Source organism: Aristolochia californica, unplaced genomic scaffold (assembly GCF_029961685.1).
Source record: "Aristolochia californica isolate CCGP_79_NKW_82.1479 unplaced genomic scaffold, dmAriCali1.0.hap1 SCAF_3, whole genome shotgun sequence".
Classification (NCBI taxonomy): domain Eukaryota; kingdom Viridiplantae; phylum Streptophyta; class Magnoliopsida; order Piperales; family Aristolochiaceae; genus Aristolochia; species Aristolochia californica.
The window spans coordinates 10,473,355-10,487,672 of record NW_027181992.1 but is presented as its reverse complement, the minus strand read 5'-3'; the positions used below and the strand labels follow the sequence as shown (position 1 = coordinate 10,487,672).

Below are 14,318 nucleotides of genomic sequence, written 5' to 3'. Positions count from 1 at the left end.
CATGTGTAATATTGCTAACAATTTTTATTTCTTCATCCTTCTTTTATATGATCTAAGTTTTTTAAGTTAAATTTGTTAAGGTAAAGGTGTAAATCCAGTATATTTATTCAAGAACTTGCATCATTACGAGTCATGTCACATGATGATGTATGTATGACATTTTATTTGATTAAAAATTTATCATAGCAATTTTGTGTTTTTTTGTGTAAGGGTGGCTTCGAACCGAGCTGGCTCGTGAGTGGCTCGAGTTCGGCTTGGTTTGATTCAGTATCTCTCGAGCTTGAGATACGAAATCTGCTCATTTGAGTTAACGAGCCGAGTTCGACCAAATCAAGGTTTGGCTCGAAAGCTTGTGAGCCGGCTTGTTAACCGGCTAGTCGTGGGAGCGGGAGGGGGGGACGTCGAGCCCTTCCCGTCCGTTGCTCTGGCTGCCTCTATCGCCGTCGACAGCTCCTCGTTCGCCGCTACATCCCCTTCCCTCTGATTTCTTCACCTTCTCTGTTTCTGTCGCCGCCGCCGCCTTCGTCGCTGACTATAGGTCCTCGCCGATGCCGCGTCTTCGCTCTGCATCGCCTCGGCAGAAAAATAGAGTACATACCTAAGTTGGGAGAAATTTGAAGTCGATTTCGCACGTGTGAAAGTCACACGTGCGAGATCATAAACAAGTAAACAAAAACTTTTTGTCCCTTCCTCATGGCTCTTGAAGAAATTGAAAAGACATTTTAGTAGAAATATGTTTCTAGAGACTATTAGTTGTTTTTTCAATAAATGTTGAAAAAACATTTTTAGTAGAAATATATGGACCATTAGTGCCTCATGTTTTTTGGAAACATTTTTCTAATTAGAAATTTTTATTAAAAAATCATATAATTTTCTAAGTAAAATTTTCTTGCCTCGATGGGCTAGAAAACCGTATAGAAAATTTTTGAATAAGTATTTGACAATTGATGCTATAATACTTTTAGCATGAGATAATTTTCATAGCAATTTTGTATTCGACATTTTATTTGATTAAAAATTTATCGATAAGTATAGTAATATATTAGATTGATTATTAATTTTTATTTATTTCCCTAGAAGTGGCAATAAGTGGTCCATTTAACTTTCCTAAGAAAATTTTAAAATACTTCTTGTAAATTTCTTGTAAGTCTCTAATAGTAATAAAATTTTATTTAAAGGTTTTTTTTGAAAAATATTTCTAGTTTGTCCTATAATATATATTTTCAATCAGGGCACTAAGAAGGCCATAGTAAATTTATGGCTAGATTAAAAAATTACAAAATAAGCTAGACAACATTTGGGGTAAAAAAGATTAGTATTGGCGGGTTCTAATCTATTATTGAGATTCAATCCCGAACCTCCCCTATCATTCTTTTTTTAAAAATGTATCCATAATTTTATAGATAATTTATTTAACATATATTTTATGTAGAGTATTAAATATGTAGGTTAACCTCGAACTCGGTTAGAGCTCGAGCTCGAACTCAAACTTGGTTAAAATTATTAGGCTCAAGCTCGATTACAATTTTAGGCTCGAGGCTAGGTCGGCTCAAGCTCGAGTTCGAAATCTTTAAATCAAGCTCGACTCGAACATAGGAAGGTTCAGACTTAGCTGGATTTGATACTACCCTTATGCTCAATTTTAAGTCGAGGTCATGCCCAATTTTATGTAGAGGTCATACCCAATTTTATGTAAAATGTATGCCTAATTTTTATGTAAAATATATGTCTAATTTTATGTAAACTATATGTATAATTTTATATACAATTTATTTGACATGTATTTTTTGAAAAGTTTTAAATGTATGTTGGAGCTCGAACTCGAGACATGTAATTTTTGAAAAGTTTGAAATGAATGTTGAAGCTCGAGCTCGACTTGAACTCGATTGGGCTCGAGCTCGATAACAATATTAGGCTCGAGCTCGAGTTCGAAATATTTAAATCAGGCTCGACTCGAACATAGGCAGGTTCGGGCTCGGCTCGACTCGATGCCACGCCTAGTCATCTGGATCGGGCTTCAAAGGTCTCTCACAATCTTGTTTTAACTTTATAATTTTCTTAAAATAAATATATATAAATTATTAATACTATGTCCAACATTTACAGGACTAGATGTAAAAGAAGGTCATATCGACTCAAGTAGTAGGTATTGGGGTGAACCATGAAGAGAGAGTGAATCAGGCATTGGGTACTAGAATTGGCTGTGAGATGGTCGGGTGTTGAGGTGACTTAGATGAAACAGTTCATAGTTGCTAGTGACACTGCCTCCTATATTTGATGGTATTTAATCAATTAATGTTTTTATTAATTGTAAAGTATATTATCTACTTTATATTTTATAGTAAATTTTGATAAAATAAAATTTTAAATTTCCATAAAAATGTTTTTTAAAAAAACAAAATCACATTTTTTTGGAGAAACACTGACAAAATATTTATAAAAAATAATTTCCATTGATAAATATCTTTCAATAGAAATAAAATATTTTTTTTTGAAATTCAATTGATAAATAAAATTATTTTGGCAAAAAAAATTCCACCAACAATCATATTTCTACCTAGTCACCCTATTTTGTTTGCATAATTATTGGGCAGATTGATATCAATAGCCAATGACATCGAAATCGAAAGAGCGGGTCCCACACGGGCCCACTGACATTTTTACATAGATCTACTTGAATAGGTGGGAGTAGAAAGAATGAAAGTTTGACCGTGGTTAGTTGGCTTATGCGTTATTATCTAACCATGGTTTCTTGGGTGGTTAACAACAAAATATAATGCCACCCCAATCCCAATTTGGAGAGGTACAAGGAGTGCGTGAGAGAGCGAGAGAAAGAGAGAGAGAGAGGATCTTGCAATGCATAAACCGATTCCTCACATCCTCCGTAAGATGATCTCAGACTGACTTTTCGATCACTCTGATTGATACGAACTGTATCGGGTACGTTCTCGTCGATCGATGGTAATCGGGGATATCGAATTTTCTAAGCCTTTTGTTCTTTTGGGGATCCTTTTTTCAGTGATCTGAGAAAATTTATCCTATTTGCATTTTCCTTGATTTGATTCTAATTAACCTTCAAGTAGAATCATAATTTTTTGACTGATTCTTTTTGGTTTTCTTCTATTCGCTTGTTGATCGGATTCTAGTTGTTTCTCTTTCCTTGTTATTCAATCCGCATGTTTTTTGTTTTGTTTTCCTGATATATTTTATTCTTGATATATTTCATCGTTCTTGTCAATTTTAATCTCTTTTTCATCAAATATCGGTCCGATGCTTAATGGTTACGTTGGTATTCAGGAAAGTTTGCATTACTGTTTGTAGATAATAATGTTTTTGTGTTCATTTCATTTTTCGGCAAATTCACACTCTTATCGTCTGATATCTGATGACAGTTTCTTTCGCCTTCTGTTGTCCATTATTATGATGTAGAACCGGAAATCCACCACTGCATTGGAATTAGGGAGATTCAGAAAGCATTTGTGGAATCTTTAAAGATGGCAGCAATGGTTGCTAGGGGAAATAGCCAGATGTCTTCTTCAATATCAGTTCAAGAAAAGGGTAGTAGAAATAAAAGAAAATTTCGAGCTGACCCACCTCTTTCAGATTCCAATAAACTCGAATTTCCTATTGAGAAGTCCCAAACCAGCCCCAGCTCTGATCAGCGTGGTATGTGTGACCTTTGTAGCTTACACCAAGACCAGCTCAATTCATTTAAGTCTGAAATTAGACCATCAGACTTAGGTTTTGATCGACCAAAAGAAGAACTGGAGGGTGAGGAATTCCAAGATGCTGATTGGAGTGATATTACAGAGACCCAGTTGGAAGAACTTGTATTAAGCAACTTGGATACAATTTTTAGAAGTGCCATTAAAAAAATAACTTCTTATGGGTATAGCGAAGAACTTGCAATTAAAGCAGTCTTGAGGTCAGGGCTGTGTTATGGGTGTAAAGATACCGTTTCCAATATTGTAGATAACACTTTAGCTTTTCTTAGGAATGGGCAAGAAATTGATTCTTCTAGAGAGCACTTTTTTGAGAATTTGCCTCAATTGGAGAAGTATATACTGGCAGAGATGGTTTGTGTTTTAAGGGAAGTTAGGCCCTTCTTTAGCACGGGAGATGCTATGTGGTGTTTGTTAATATGTGACATGAATGTTTCGCATGCATGTGCTATGGATGCTGATCCATTAAGTGCTTTAAACCATGATGCTGCTGCTGGGACTTCGTCTGTTTCTAATGCTTCAAACCCAAAATCTGAAACCAATGATTCAAACACAACTTCTCCTTTACTCAGTCTTCCAAAACCCACCAAGCCAAATCCATTGTTCCCTCAGAGTTCTCAATCCGAAGCACTCACTGTGGCTGGTATCACCAACTTACCTGCTCCAAGATTTCCTGTGTCTGGAGACCCCCTTGTTCTTGAAGGGCAATCTTCTCTTAAAGAAAGTTCAGCCAGTTTACCTGCTGTTATGGAGGAGCCATCTACTGTTGTTGAAGAATGTCTGTCAGTGCCAGAGATACGGCAGTCATCCCAACCAGAAGAAAAGCATGAAAAATTTGTAACTGGTAAAAAAAACCATTCCAATAGCTCAAAGAGGGAATCCATGCTCCGGCAGAAAACTATTCATTTTGAGAAGAGTTACCGAGCTTATGGAGCTAAAGCTGCTCTGAGATCTGGAAAGCTCAGTAGTTTTGGTAATTTGGTGTTAGATAAAAAATGCAAGTCAGTTTCTGATACCACAATTGCAAGTTTGAAGAGTGCTTCCTTAAAGCTGAGTCGGGCAGTTGGAGCCGAAGCATTCCGAGCTGAGGCCAGTAACACAAATCTTTCTAGCAACACAGGACCATCTACTGAACTGAGAATAAGCCCAAAACCAGTTACAAGCATGTCCCCATCTCAGATTAGCAATACTGAACTTTCTCTGTCATTGGCTTCCAAAAGCAACGCTGCCACTACTTCAAAGCCTAGCCCCTGTGCTGACCCTGCAAACAACAGTTTTATGAGCATTTCATCTGATAAGATTTTCGGACAGTGGGTACCTCAAGATAAAAAGGATGAGATGCTTTTACAGTTAGTTCCGCGAGCGCGGGAACTGCAGACCCAGTTGCAAGAGTGGACAGAGTGGGCCCAGCAGAAAGTGATGCAGGCTGCTCGTAGGCTTAGTAAGGACAAAGCAGAGCTCAAAACTTTGAGGCAAGAGAAAGAAGAGGTAGCCAGGCTGAAAAAAGAGAAACAAACTTTGGAAGAGAACACCATGAAGAAGCTGTCGGAAATGGAGAATGCCTTATGCAAGGCTAGTGGTCAGGTTGAGCTGGCCAATGCTGCAGTTCGTCGGCTTGAGGTTGAGAAAGCTGAATTGAGGCAGGAAATGGAGGCTGCAAAGTTGAGAGCTGTTGAATCAGCTGCAAGTTGTCAGGAAGTCTCAAGAAGGGAAATAAAAACTTTGAAAAAGTTTCAGTCTTGGGAGAAGCAGAAGGCTATGTTCCAAGAAGAGCTTGTGACCGAGAAACGTAAGCTATCTCAGCTTCAGCAGCAACTAGAACAGGCTAAAGAGTACCAAAATCAACTAGAGGTCAGTTTGTCAAGTTGTCTTTACAATAAAAGTCTTGTGTTTCTTTCAGTAGTTCATATACACTTTTATTTCCATCCTATGACAATACTGGGTAGGAGTCTATAGTGTGGGTTTCAATGATTTGATTCTCTGCCACTTGTCATTTAGCTTATGAATTTTAACTAAATTATGTCATTTTGTTAGTTTTTTGTAACCAGGTTTTTGTTTGAGTTTTGTCATTTGGCTGTGATGCATGTATGGTTCATGTCGATAAGTTGTCTTTACAATAAAAGTCTTGTGTTTGTTTCAGTAGTTGATATACACTTTTATTTCCATCCTATGACAATGCTGGGTAGGAGTCTATAGTATGGGTTTCAATGATTTGATTCTCTGCCACTTGTCATTTAGCTTATGAATTTTAACTAAATTATGTCATTTTGTTAGTTTTTTGTAACCAGGTTTTTGTTTGAGTTTTGTCATTTGGCTGTGATGCATGTATGGTTCATGGTGGTTGATTTAGTATTTGCTTTGTCCTTTCAAGATGCATTCCCATCTCTAAGTAAAAATTATACTTTTTTTTTTTCCATCAAAGGGCTAAAGTATTTTTGTCTTGATATTGGTTTTCTCTGAAACAAAATATTGCAGGTAAGGTTGAAACAGGAAGAGAAGGTGAAGAATGATGCCCTGATGCAGGCCAACTCTGAGAGGAAAGAAAAGGAGCAGATTGATGCTTCTGATAAATCGAAGGAAGATATGATAAGACTAAAAGCTGAAAATGACTTCCAAAGATATAGAGATGACATCAGAAAGCTTGAGAGTGAGATTGCCCAGTTGAGACTGAAAACAGATTCTTCTAAGATAGCTGCACTAAAATGGGCCTTAGACGGTACCTATGCTTCACATCTCATTGATGGTAAAAGCGGTCATGCTCTCAAGGAGACGAAGGACAATTACATTTCTGGGATGACTGATCTCCAGGATTTAGGTCCGGGGGATGTCCAGCGTGAAAGGGAGTGCGTCATGTGCTTGACTGAAGAGATGTCAGTGGTCTTTCTTCCTTGTGCCCATCAAGTGGTTTGCACCAAATGCAATGAACTTCATGAGAAACAGGGGATGATGGACTGCCCTTCCTGTAGGACACCTATTCAGAGGCGTATTTCTGTACGCTTAGCAGACTCATAGTTGTTTTTGAATCAGTGTCCAAAACTCAACCTACCTACTAAAAGGCATTTGAATAAGGGTTTTGAAAGAACTGGGAAAAAAATAATGGAAGAGTCATACTCTTTTTGAGGTTAAACGAACAGATACCTTTAAGGTGCATATTTCTCTCTGTTAAGTATGCTATTATATGATGATTCGCTTATAATATTCTTTTTTTTTAGTGGTAGTAAAATGATTAGCTCTGGCTGATTATCCTTCCCTCATTAAATTTGCTTTTGCTTAATGTGATGTCTTGCAGCTTGTTGATTGGGGTGGGGAGCCGCAGGGACCCATGACTGCCCCTTTTCATTTTGAAGTTTTGTTGGAAGCAGCTCTCAGTCCATGGCATTTGAGTTTCTGTATCTCGAAGCATGCATGGTTTGCCTGAGTTGTTTTTTGGATTTGGAAAAACTCTATCACAAGACAGAAACTCTAATTAAATAAACTTCTTCGATTTCTAGTAACTCAATTTCTCATTACAACGTCATGGTTAAATCTGGAAGGACTTCAGATTAGCTCCATAGTTGCAGTGTTGCATTGGAATAGAGTTAGCTATCCAATTTACAAATGAGGCCAATTCCAATCTATTTCTCTCTTGTTGAATAGTATAGCTCGTGTTCCCTCTTGTTATAGTGATTGGATATGTATTTAGATAGCTTAAAATGGTGTTTATGTCTCACATCTGACATATTAAGCCTCTTATTAGATTAGAAGAGGAAAGTGAGTGACCCTTCTTAGTGCTTGCATCAAGGGCTGCTTTCTATCTATGATTGATTTGTCAGATTTGGTGTGTGGAAGCTACTTTAGGGTTGAACACCACCACCACTAGAACCTGAGTCAATACTTGGTTCCGAGTCACAACTTAGTTTCAACCAAGTGAACTTGGAATTTATAAATTTATGATTTTTTAGACTTACATATTTTTCTACTAAAATTTATATTTAAAGGTTGAGGGTTAACAAAAGACAATTCTATTAAATAATTATCAAATTTTAGTACATAATCTATTGTAACTACATATACTAATTGAAAGCTTATATAATCAGATAATATAATTTGATAAATGTGACATATAATCTTATTATAATAGATACATAAAAGTATATAAAAATATAATATAATAAAATTGTATCAAATAATAGAATTTAATAATCTAATAAATTTCAAGGTAAAAATATAATATATAATCTTCTATATTACTTATATTTTTAAACCATAACAACAATAACAACACCTTCTAGGTTCATTCTTGCTCAAGTGGGAAAGAAGAGAAGGGGCTACCCCCCTCCACCCTTCCCCCCCATTTGGCCTCCTCTCCTTCTCACTCGTAAGGAGAAAACACAAGGGTAGGGTGGGTGGGGAGTCGATGGTCCCCTTCCTCTTTTTCCTTAAGCTGTCTACAAAAGGCTTTTAGTTGAGACAGGGAAGAAGGAAGAGGAGAAGAAGAGAAGAAGAAGAGGAAAGAGAATAACAGAGAGCTTGATGTTTTTCTAGGAAAAACAATTACCATCTTCCCTACAAGAGACCCTTTTCGAGAAAAAAAGGTGGATCACTAATGGTCCAAGGAAATATATTTCTACCTAGAAATAAATTTCCAACATTTCCTAAAAGGGGCACTAACAACCCCTCAAAACTAATTGTGAAATTTGGTTAAGCATAATTTGCAAACAAAAACCCAAATTCTAAGTTTTAGGAACACACCCATCCAATTAGCCTAGGACTATCTAAATGCTTAGTCTAAAAGAGCTGAACGAGAGTTTATGGAAGGATTGTTCTAACGCTGGACAACCACCCAATCAATAGGAGAGAAAACTCTCTATTTGGATCCATCCACTCCAAACATTCGAACAACTAGGCTAATAAAGGTGAAAAGAGGAAAGAAGCAAATGCTACACAAAAAGAAGAGTATTCGACTAAACGGGCACTTTTCGGACACATAGGAGAGACAAAGTTATTTGTTAGAGTTTATTTGCCCAAATGTACAATGGGTAGTCCACCAAAGGTAAGAAAAAGAAAAAGAGAAAGGAGGAAACCAAGCCATCAATCCAAAAGGATTGAAGAAAACGAAAGAGACATCTTATGAAGACCATTAGACTAGACCTCAAGCATCCAAAAGGCTCGACACAAAAAATGATGTGGGTGAAGCTTCAAAACTTCAATTTAGCCACTATAGTTCGTGAAAAGTTGTAAGTGACATACCATTGTATATAATAGTTCAAATCAATAATATTGAGTTTTTTTTTGTGATTTTTAACATTTGAGTAAAGTGTAGCGTCTGATTACCAAACACCGAAGAAAGTAACCTATTAATAAGATAACATGTTGTGAGGATTACATGTGGGTAGTAGAAATGAGGTACATGCATATGATGTAGTTGAGTATGGTCAAGCTCAAGAAGGTGTCTATTTTGTCTTCCAGCCACCAATTTTGTTATGGTGTGTAGACACAAGAGTTTGGTGAATGATGCCTCTTTCCTAGTAAAAAGATTGGAAGTATGCAAACCGATATTCTTTGGCATTATCTGAGCGAAGGATATTTAAGGTAGTATTAAATTGAGTAGACACCATGGCTGAAAAAGACTTAAAAAGAGGTAAGACTTATGATCTCTCTTTTAATAAGAACAATCATGTATCTCGAGAGAAATCATCCACAAATGTAATAAAGTACTTTGAACAGGAAACATTAGAGACGTTCATAGGACCCCATATATCAGTATGAACTAAAGAAAATGGAGCAACACCTTTGATTTCAGTTCGAGGAGAATAAGTATTGCACTAGTGTTTACTTGACAATCTTCACAATTTAGACCAGAAATGGACTGCAATATGGGAATCATTTGTTTGACAGATTATAGGGATGGATGTCCTAACCTATCGTGCCACTAAAAAGCCATATGATCCACACTAGTTGTGGCTGTGATTGCTGGTGAATCAAGATAATAAAACCCCCCTCTTTCACGACCTCCACCAATAACCTGTTTTGTCTTTAGATCCTGAAGAACATAAGAAGTGGGAGAAAAAGTAATGGAGTAGTTAAATTTCTTTGTGACTTGAGTGATGGATAAAAGATTTAAAAAAAACTCAGAAACAAAAAATGACATATTTTAAATGAAGAGCAGATGTAGCAACTGTGGACTCTACTCCACGTACCTTTATTTTGGGATCTATCTGCTATAGAAATAAACTTGTCAGTCAAACAAGGAGATATAAAACTCAAGAGGGTACCATTAGCTATCAAGTGCTCAGAGGCCCCAAAGTCACAATTAAACTGAAATTATGTTACAATTAAATTACCCTTGTCCCAATTACACCCAAACTCTAACACTTAAAGATAAGTCCTAGCATAATTAAATAACTCAACATAAATAGAAGACTAACATAATTAAAACACCTTTAAACTGAAACTCTTATGTGAGACTTGCTTCTATAATAATTTTGGATTTGTACGATTTCTTATTGTGAGAGTCATGTAAGACTTTTTGTTATGAGAGTCATGTAGGTCTCCAACATATATAATCCAAAGTCTTAAAAAAATACACAAAATTAAGACACAATTGACATAGTTAAATGTATCAATTGACACTCAATCTAAAGAAATGTATGTGCAAACGAAGATTAAGAAAAAAAGAAGCTTGAATGGACAAACAAAAAAAGGTGAAAAAATGTAGCCAAGATATAAGTGATTTCTATGTGAGAATGAACAAGATATTAGAAGGTACAACAAAAAAAAGGAATAGTGTGTATTTACAAAGAGCTACTGAAAAAAAATGACAATTGATCTCATGAGAAAAGAAACTTGACTATGCTTGCACAAAATTAAAGGCATTTTGCTCACCTGCACCAGTAAGGACTAGTGAATTTGAAGTCTTCTTTGATGGGCGAACTTTTTGCTTAGAAATAGGGAAGGCTAGTCTAGGTCTATGACAAATGCTTCTAATGGAGATATTGTAACCTAGAGAGGGAAGAGGGAGAAGAACGGATTTTGGTGGGCGGAGAGCTGAAGAGGAGGAGTCGTGGCTGCCTTGTTCTCTCGATGAAATGCCTCTTCACTATTCCAGAATGCCTGAAGACAAAAGACCTGAACTCGAAGTTGTTCCCCTTCCTCACTATTCATGGCCTTAGACATGTGTATCAACGTGGTAGGGGTCTCAACGTATTATTTGGATTGACTTCGAACTTGGATCCAAAAGTTTGGATAGATTTGATATTATTGGTTTTTTTTTTTGACAGAATTTGGATATCTTATGAGAGGTCTAGATTAATTTTGGATCAGAATAAGAATTGAAATATTCGAATCGAGTAAATATCTCAATCGGAATACTTTTTACTTAATAAATCTCTATTTCTTGTAAAATTTTAAAATTTTAAATGTTAATTAAATGATGAAGAATATTTTAAGTTAAATATCTTTAGTGACATAATAATATAATTGCCATGAGTATTTCCATATTTTAATATTTCATAGTGAACAATTGAAGTAAGACGTCGATATGTCCGAGTGGTTAAGGAGAGACTTGAAATCTGTTGGGCTTCGCCCGCGCAGGTTCGAACCCTGCTGTCGACGAATCAATGTTTTTTGTTTTGCACTCCTCTTCTCCGCTTTCGTTGCTATGGCTCTGAAGAGCCTTCGTCCTGGTTCACAATATTGGAAGAATGTCCCGCAGCGCGACCGCGCTTTGTGTGTCCGACTTCATCCTTGTCGGATGGACTTTCACCTTCGTTTCTGCCACTTCCATTCCCTTTCCGAAGCTCGTCACTACCTCAAGGTCCGGTACGGCGCCTTTCTGTTTATTTATTACTTTTAGCTTGTCTCGTCTTCTTCTCCTTCAATCTCAAACCTTAAATTAAATTGATTTTGCCGATGTTCAGGAAAAATATTGCGGATAGGGCTGTTCCGGTGAGCCATCATCCTTTCCGGTGCAGCTTTCTTGCTGGATAATGAGGTAAGAGCATCTCAAAAGATCGATAGATGGTTCGTGTTTTGAGTTTTCCTTTTTCTGATTACTGTGTCTTTGCCCTGGACTTTCAGCTAAGCATTGTGGAGGTTTATCTCACTAGACTTGCTATATGTATTTTGTGTAGATTATTCATTGATGAGAAATGAATAAGACAAACTCATCAAGTTCGTTTTCCTTGATGTAAGTGTTGAAGTCTTAGTTACTATACTCATTACTACCGGAGTTGTTGGAGTTGAGCTTCAAGGGCGAACTCATGGGTGTGCTAATTGATTAAAAATTTTCAATTTTGAATCTCTTAAGCAGCCACATAGTGTATTTGGACTGATTTATAAATGTGTCATTTTTGGTTTTCATTAATTGAATCCAAAGAAAAATGTTAGTTCACCAATTAAACTCATTTCAAACTCATTCTTTATTACATTATCAAATTCTTAACATTGAGAGGGGTTGTAGTACCAAATATGATATCATCCATATAAAATTGAACGATAATCAAATCTTGGTCATGGTTCTTAGTGAATAGTATATTATCTATATTTCCTCTCTTATAGTCATTCTTTTCTAAGAATTCGTTTAATCTTTCGTACCACACTCTAGGGGCTTGTTTTAACTTATATAAAGCTTTATCTAATTTGTATACATGGTCAAGCTTACTCAAATCTTCAAACCCTTTGGGTTGTTCAACATATAATTCTTCTTGGATGTACGCATTTAAAAACACACTCTTTAGATCCATTTGGTACAAATTGAACTTCATGTGACAAACATAGGCTAAGAGGATTTGAATTGCCTCTAGTATTGCCACAGGTGCATAGGTTTTTTCAAAATCAATACATTCTTCTTGGTTATATCCGTTGGCAACTAACCAAACTTTGTTTCTCACTATCTGATTTTCTTCATTAGTTTTGTTTCTAAAAACCCACTTTACTCCTATAACTTGTTGATTTTTGGGTCTAGGTACAAAAGTCCAAACTTTATTTTTTATATAATTGATTCAATTCTTCTTGCATTATCATAATCTAAAAGTCATTTTTTCATGTTCGACAAAGCTTTTAGGCTTTATTTGAGAAACAAAGGCATATTTACCATAGTTTCATGAGTTGCTCTTCTAGTTACAATTTTTCCCAATGATTTGTTCTAGAGGATGACTAAGCATGAACTTGTAGTTCCTTGGCTCCATTGGTGGTTCTTCTTCATTTTTTTGGATCATTTGGGTTTTCTTCAAGATTTTGGTCTTGAGGTTGAGATCCCAGGGATGAATCGAAAGGGTTTCCCTCTTCGTCATCAGAAATTGAAGTTGGGTTGGATTTGGTGAATCAGCTTCATCAAACTCAATATGAACTGACTCCTCTACTCTCATAGATGTTTTGTTATAAATTGTATATGTTTTTCTATGAGTAGAATAACCCAATAAAATTCCTATATCAACTCTGGAGTCAAATTTCCCTAGTTTTTCCTTTGGTTATTTCAATATGAACACTTTGCATCCAAAGGTTCTAAAGTAATGTTGGGAAGGGTGCTCGTGTACAACTCATATGGAGTTTTTTTGAAAAGTGGCCTTATGCATGTTGTATACATGAAGTATAGCTCTAGCCATTGCAATTAAGGTTCAATTTTTTCTCTCAACAACACTATTTTATTGAGAAGTTTCAGGAGCTAAAAATGTATGATTTATGTCATGCTTTGTGCAATATTCCTTGAAGTGTCAATTTTTAAATTCTTCTACATGGTCATTCCTAATTTTGACAATGCTATTGTTTTTTTGAATTTTTTTCACATGGTTTAGTGAAGGTTGGAAAAACATTATCCTTGTGAACTAGGAAATCTACCCATGTTAACTTTAAATACATTTAAAAAAAAAACCCTAAGTAGTCGTCTACCACTGCTAAGCTTAAACACTTCCCATTTAGGCTTAAGGTTGAGGTAGGTCCAACTAAGTCCATGTCGATTAGTTGAAGATGACGATATGTTGAAACTACATTCCTAGATTTGAAAGAAATTTTGTGTTACTTTCCAAATTTGCAAGCATCACAAGGTCTCTCTCTCTTAAATTTTTTTTATCATAGTCCTCTCGCTAGGTTCTTTTTCACTAACTTCTTCAAGAAATTTATTCCTAAATGTCCTAGTGTCTTATGCCATAACCAAGATTCATCAGTTTTTGCACCTAAACAGATGGCACTAGTTGAGGGTAAATTGACTATGTTCACTACATAGAAATTTCTATTATTGTGTCCCTCTAGAACTAGTTCATCATTTTTGGTTCTTTTCTAACCATTTGTCCTTTTCAAATGAAACATTGTTTGCTTTATCACATAATTGACTAATTTTAATTAAGTCATGCATAAACTCTTCTACATAATACACATCGGATATGAAAGAGGATGAGGTACCGATTTTACCAATTCCTTTTATGGTGCCTTTGCTTTTGTCTCCAAAAGTTGCATGACCTCCATCTTTGGGATTGAGTTCAATGAACTTATTATCACCGGTCATGTGCCTTTAGCAATCGTTATCCAAAATCCAAACAATTTTCGATGTTTTGGCTCAGAGACATACTTACATCACGAAACGTTTAACCCTTAGAGATCCATTTTAGGTTGGGTCCCTTT

General features: G+C 36.0%; 1 protein-coding gene and 1 non-coding gene across 4 annotated transcripts; both read left to right on the top strand.

The window, feature by feature from the left end:
• The first annotated feature begins 2,826 nt into the window (after positions 1-2,826).
• On the top strand, positions 2,827-7,331 carry LOC137960386 (putative E3 ubiquitin-protein ligase RF298). 3 transcript variants are annotated; one of them, XR_011114151.1, is made up of 4 exons: positions 2,827-2,940; positions 3,430-5,573; positions 6,198-6,867; positions 7,012-7,331. XR_011114151.1 is itself a non-coding variant. In XM_068807997.1 (3 exons), the coding sequence occupies exons 2-3, from the start codon at positions 3,495-3,497 to the stop codon at positions 6,732-6,734; spliced, it is 2,616 nt and encodes an 871-aa protein (XP_068664098.1). In that variant the 5' UTR covers positions 2,827-2,940; positions 3,430-3,494; the 3' UTR covers positions 6,735-6,939. The 3 variants fall into 3 exon arrangements, 1 of the variants encoding a protein (XP_068664098.1); XR_011114152.1 differs by having other exon boundaries at positions 3,393-5,573; XM_068807997.1 differs by lacking the exon at positions 7,012-7,331 and having other exon boundaries at positions 6,198-6,939.
• A 3,904-nt stretch (positions 7,332-11,235) lies between these two features.
• TRNAS-UGA (transfer RNA serine (anticodon UGA)) lies at positions 11,236-11,315 on the top strand. Its single transcript has one exon. It is a non-coding gene; the product is annotated as a tRNA-Ser (tRNA).
• The last annotated feature ends 3,003 nt before the right edge of the window (positions 11,316-14,318 follow it).

Excerpts from the sequence above, each read along its gene's own strand:
- LOC137960386 (XM_068807997.1), top strand. The coding sequence starts at position 3,495 with ATGGCAGCAATGGTTGCTAGGGGAAATAGCCAGATGTCTTCTTCAATA. Across the intron at positions 5,574-6,197 it reads AGTACCAAAATCAACTAGAG|GTAAGGTTGAAACAGGAAGA; the intron begins GTCAGTTTGTCA and ends AAAATATTGCAG.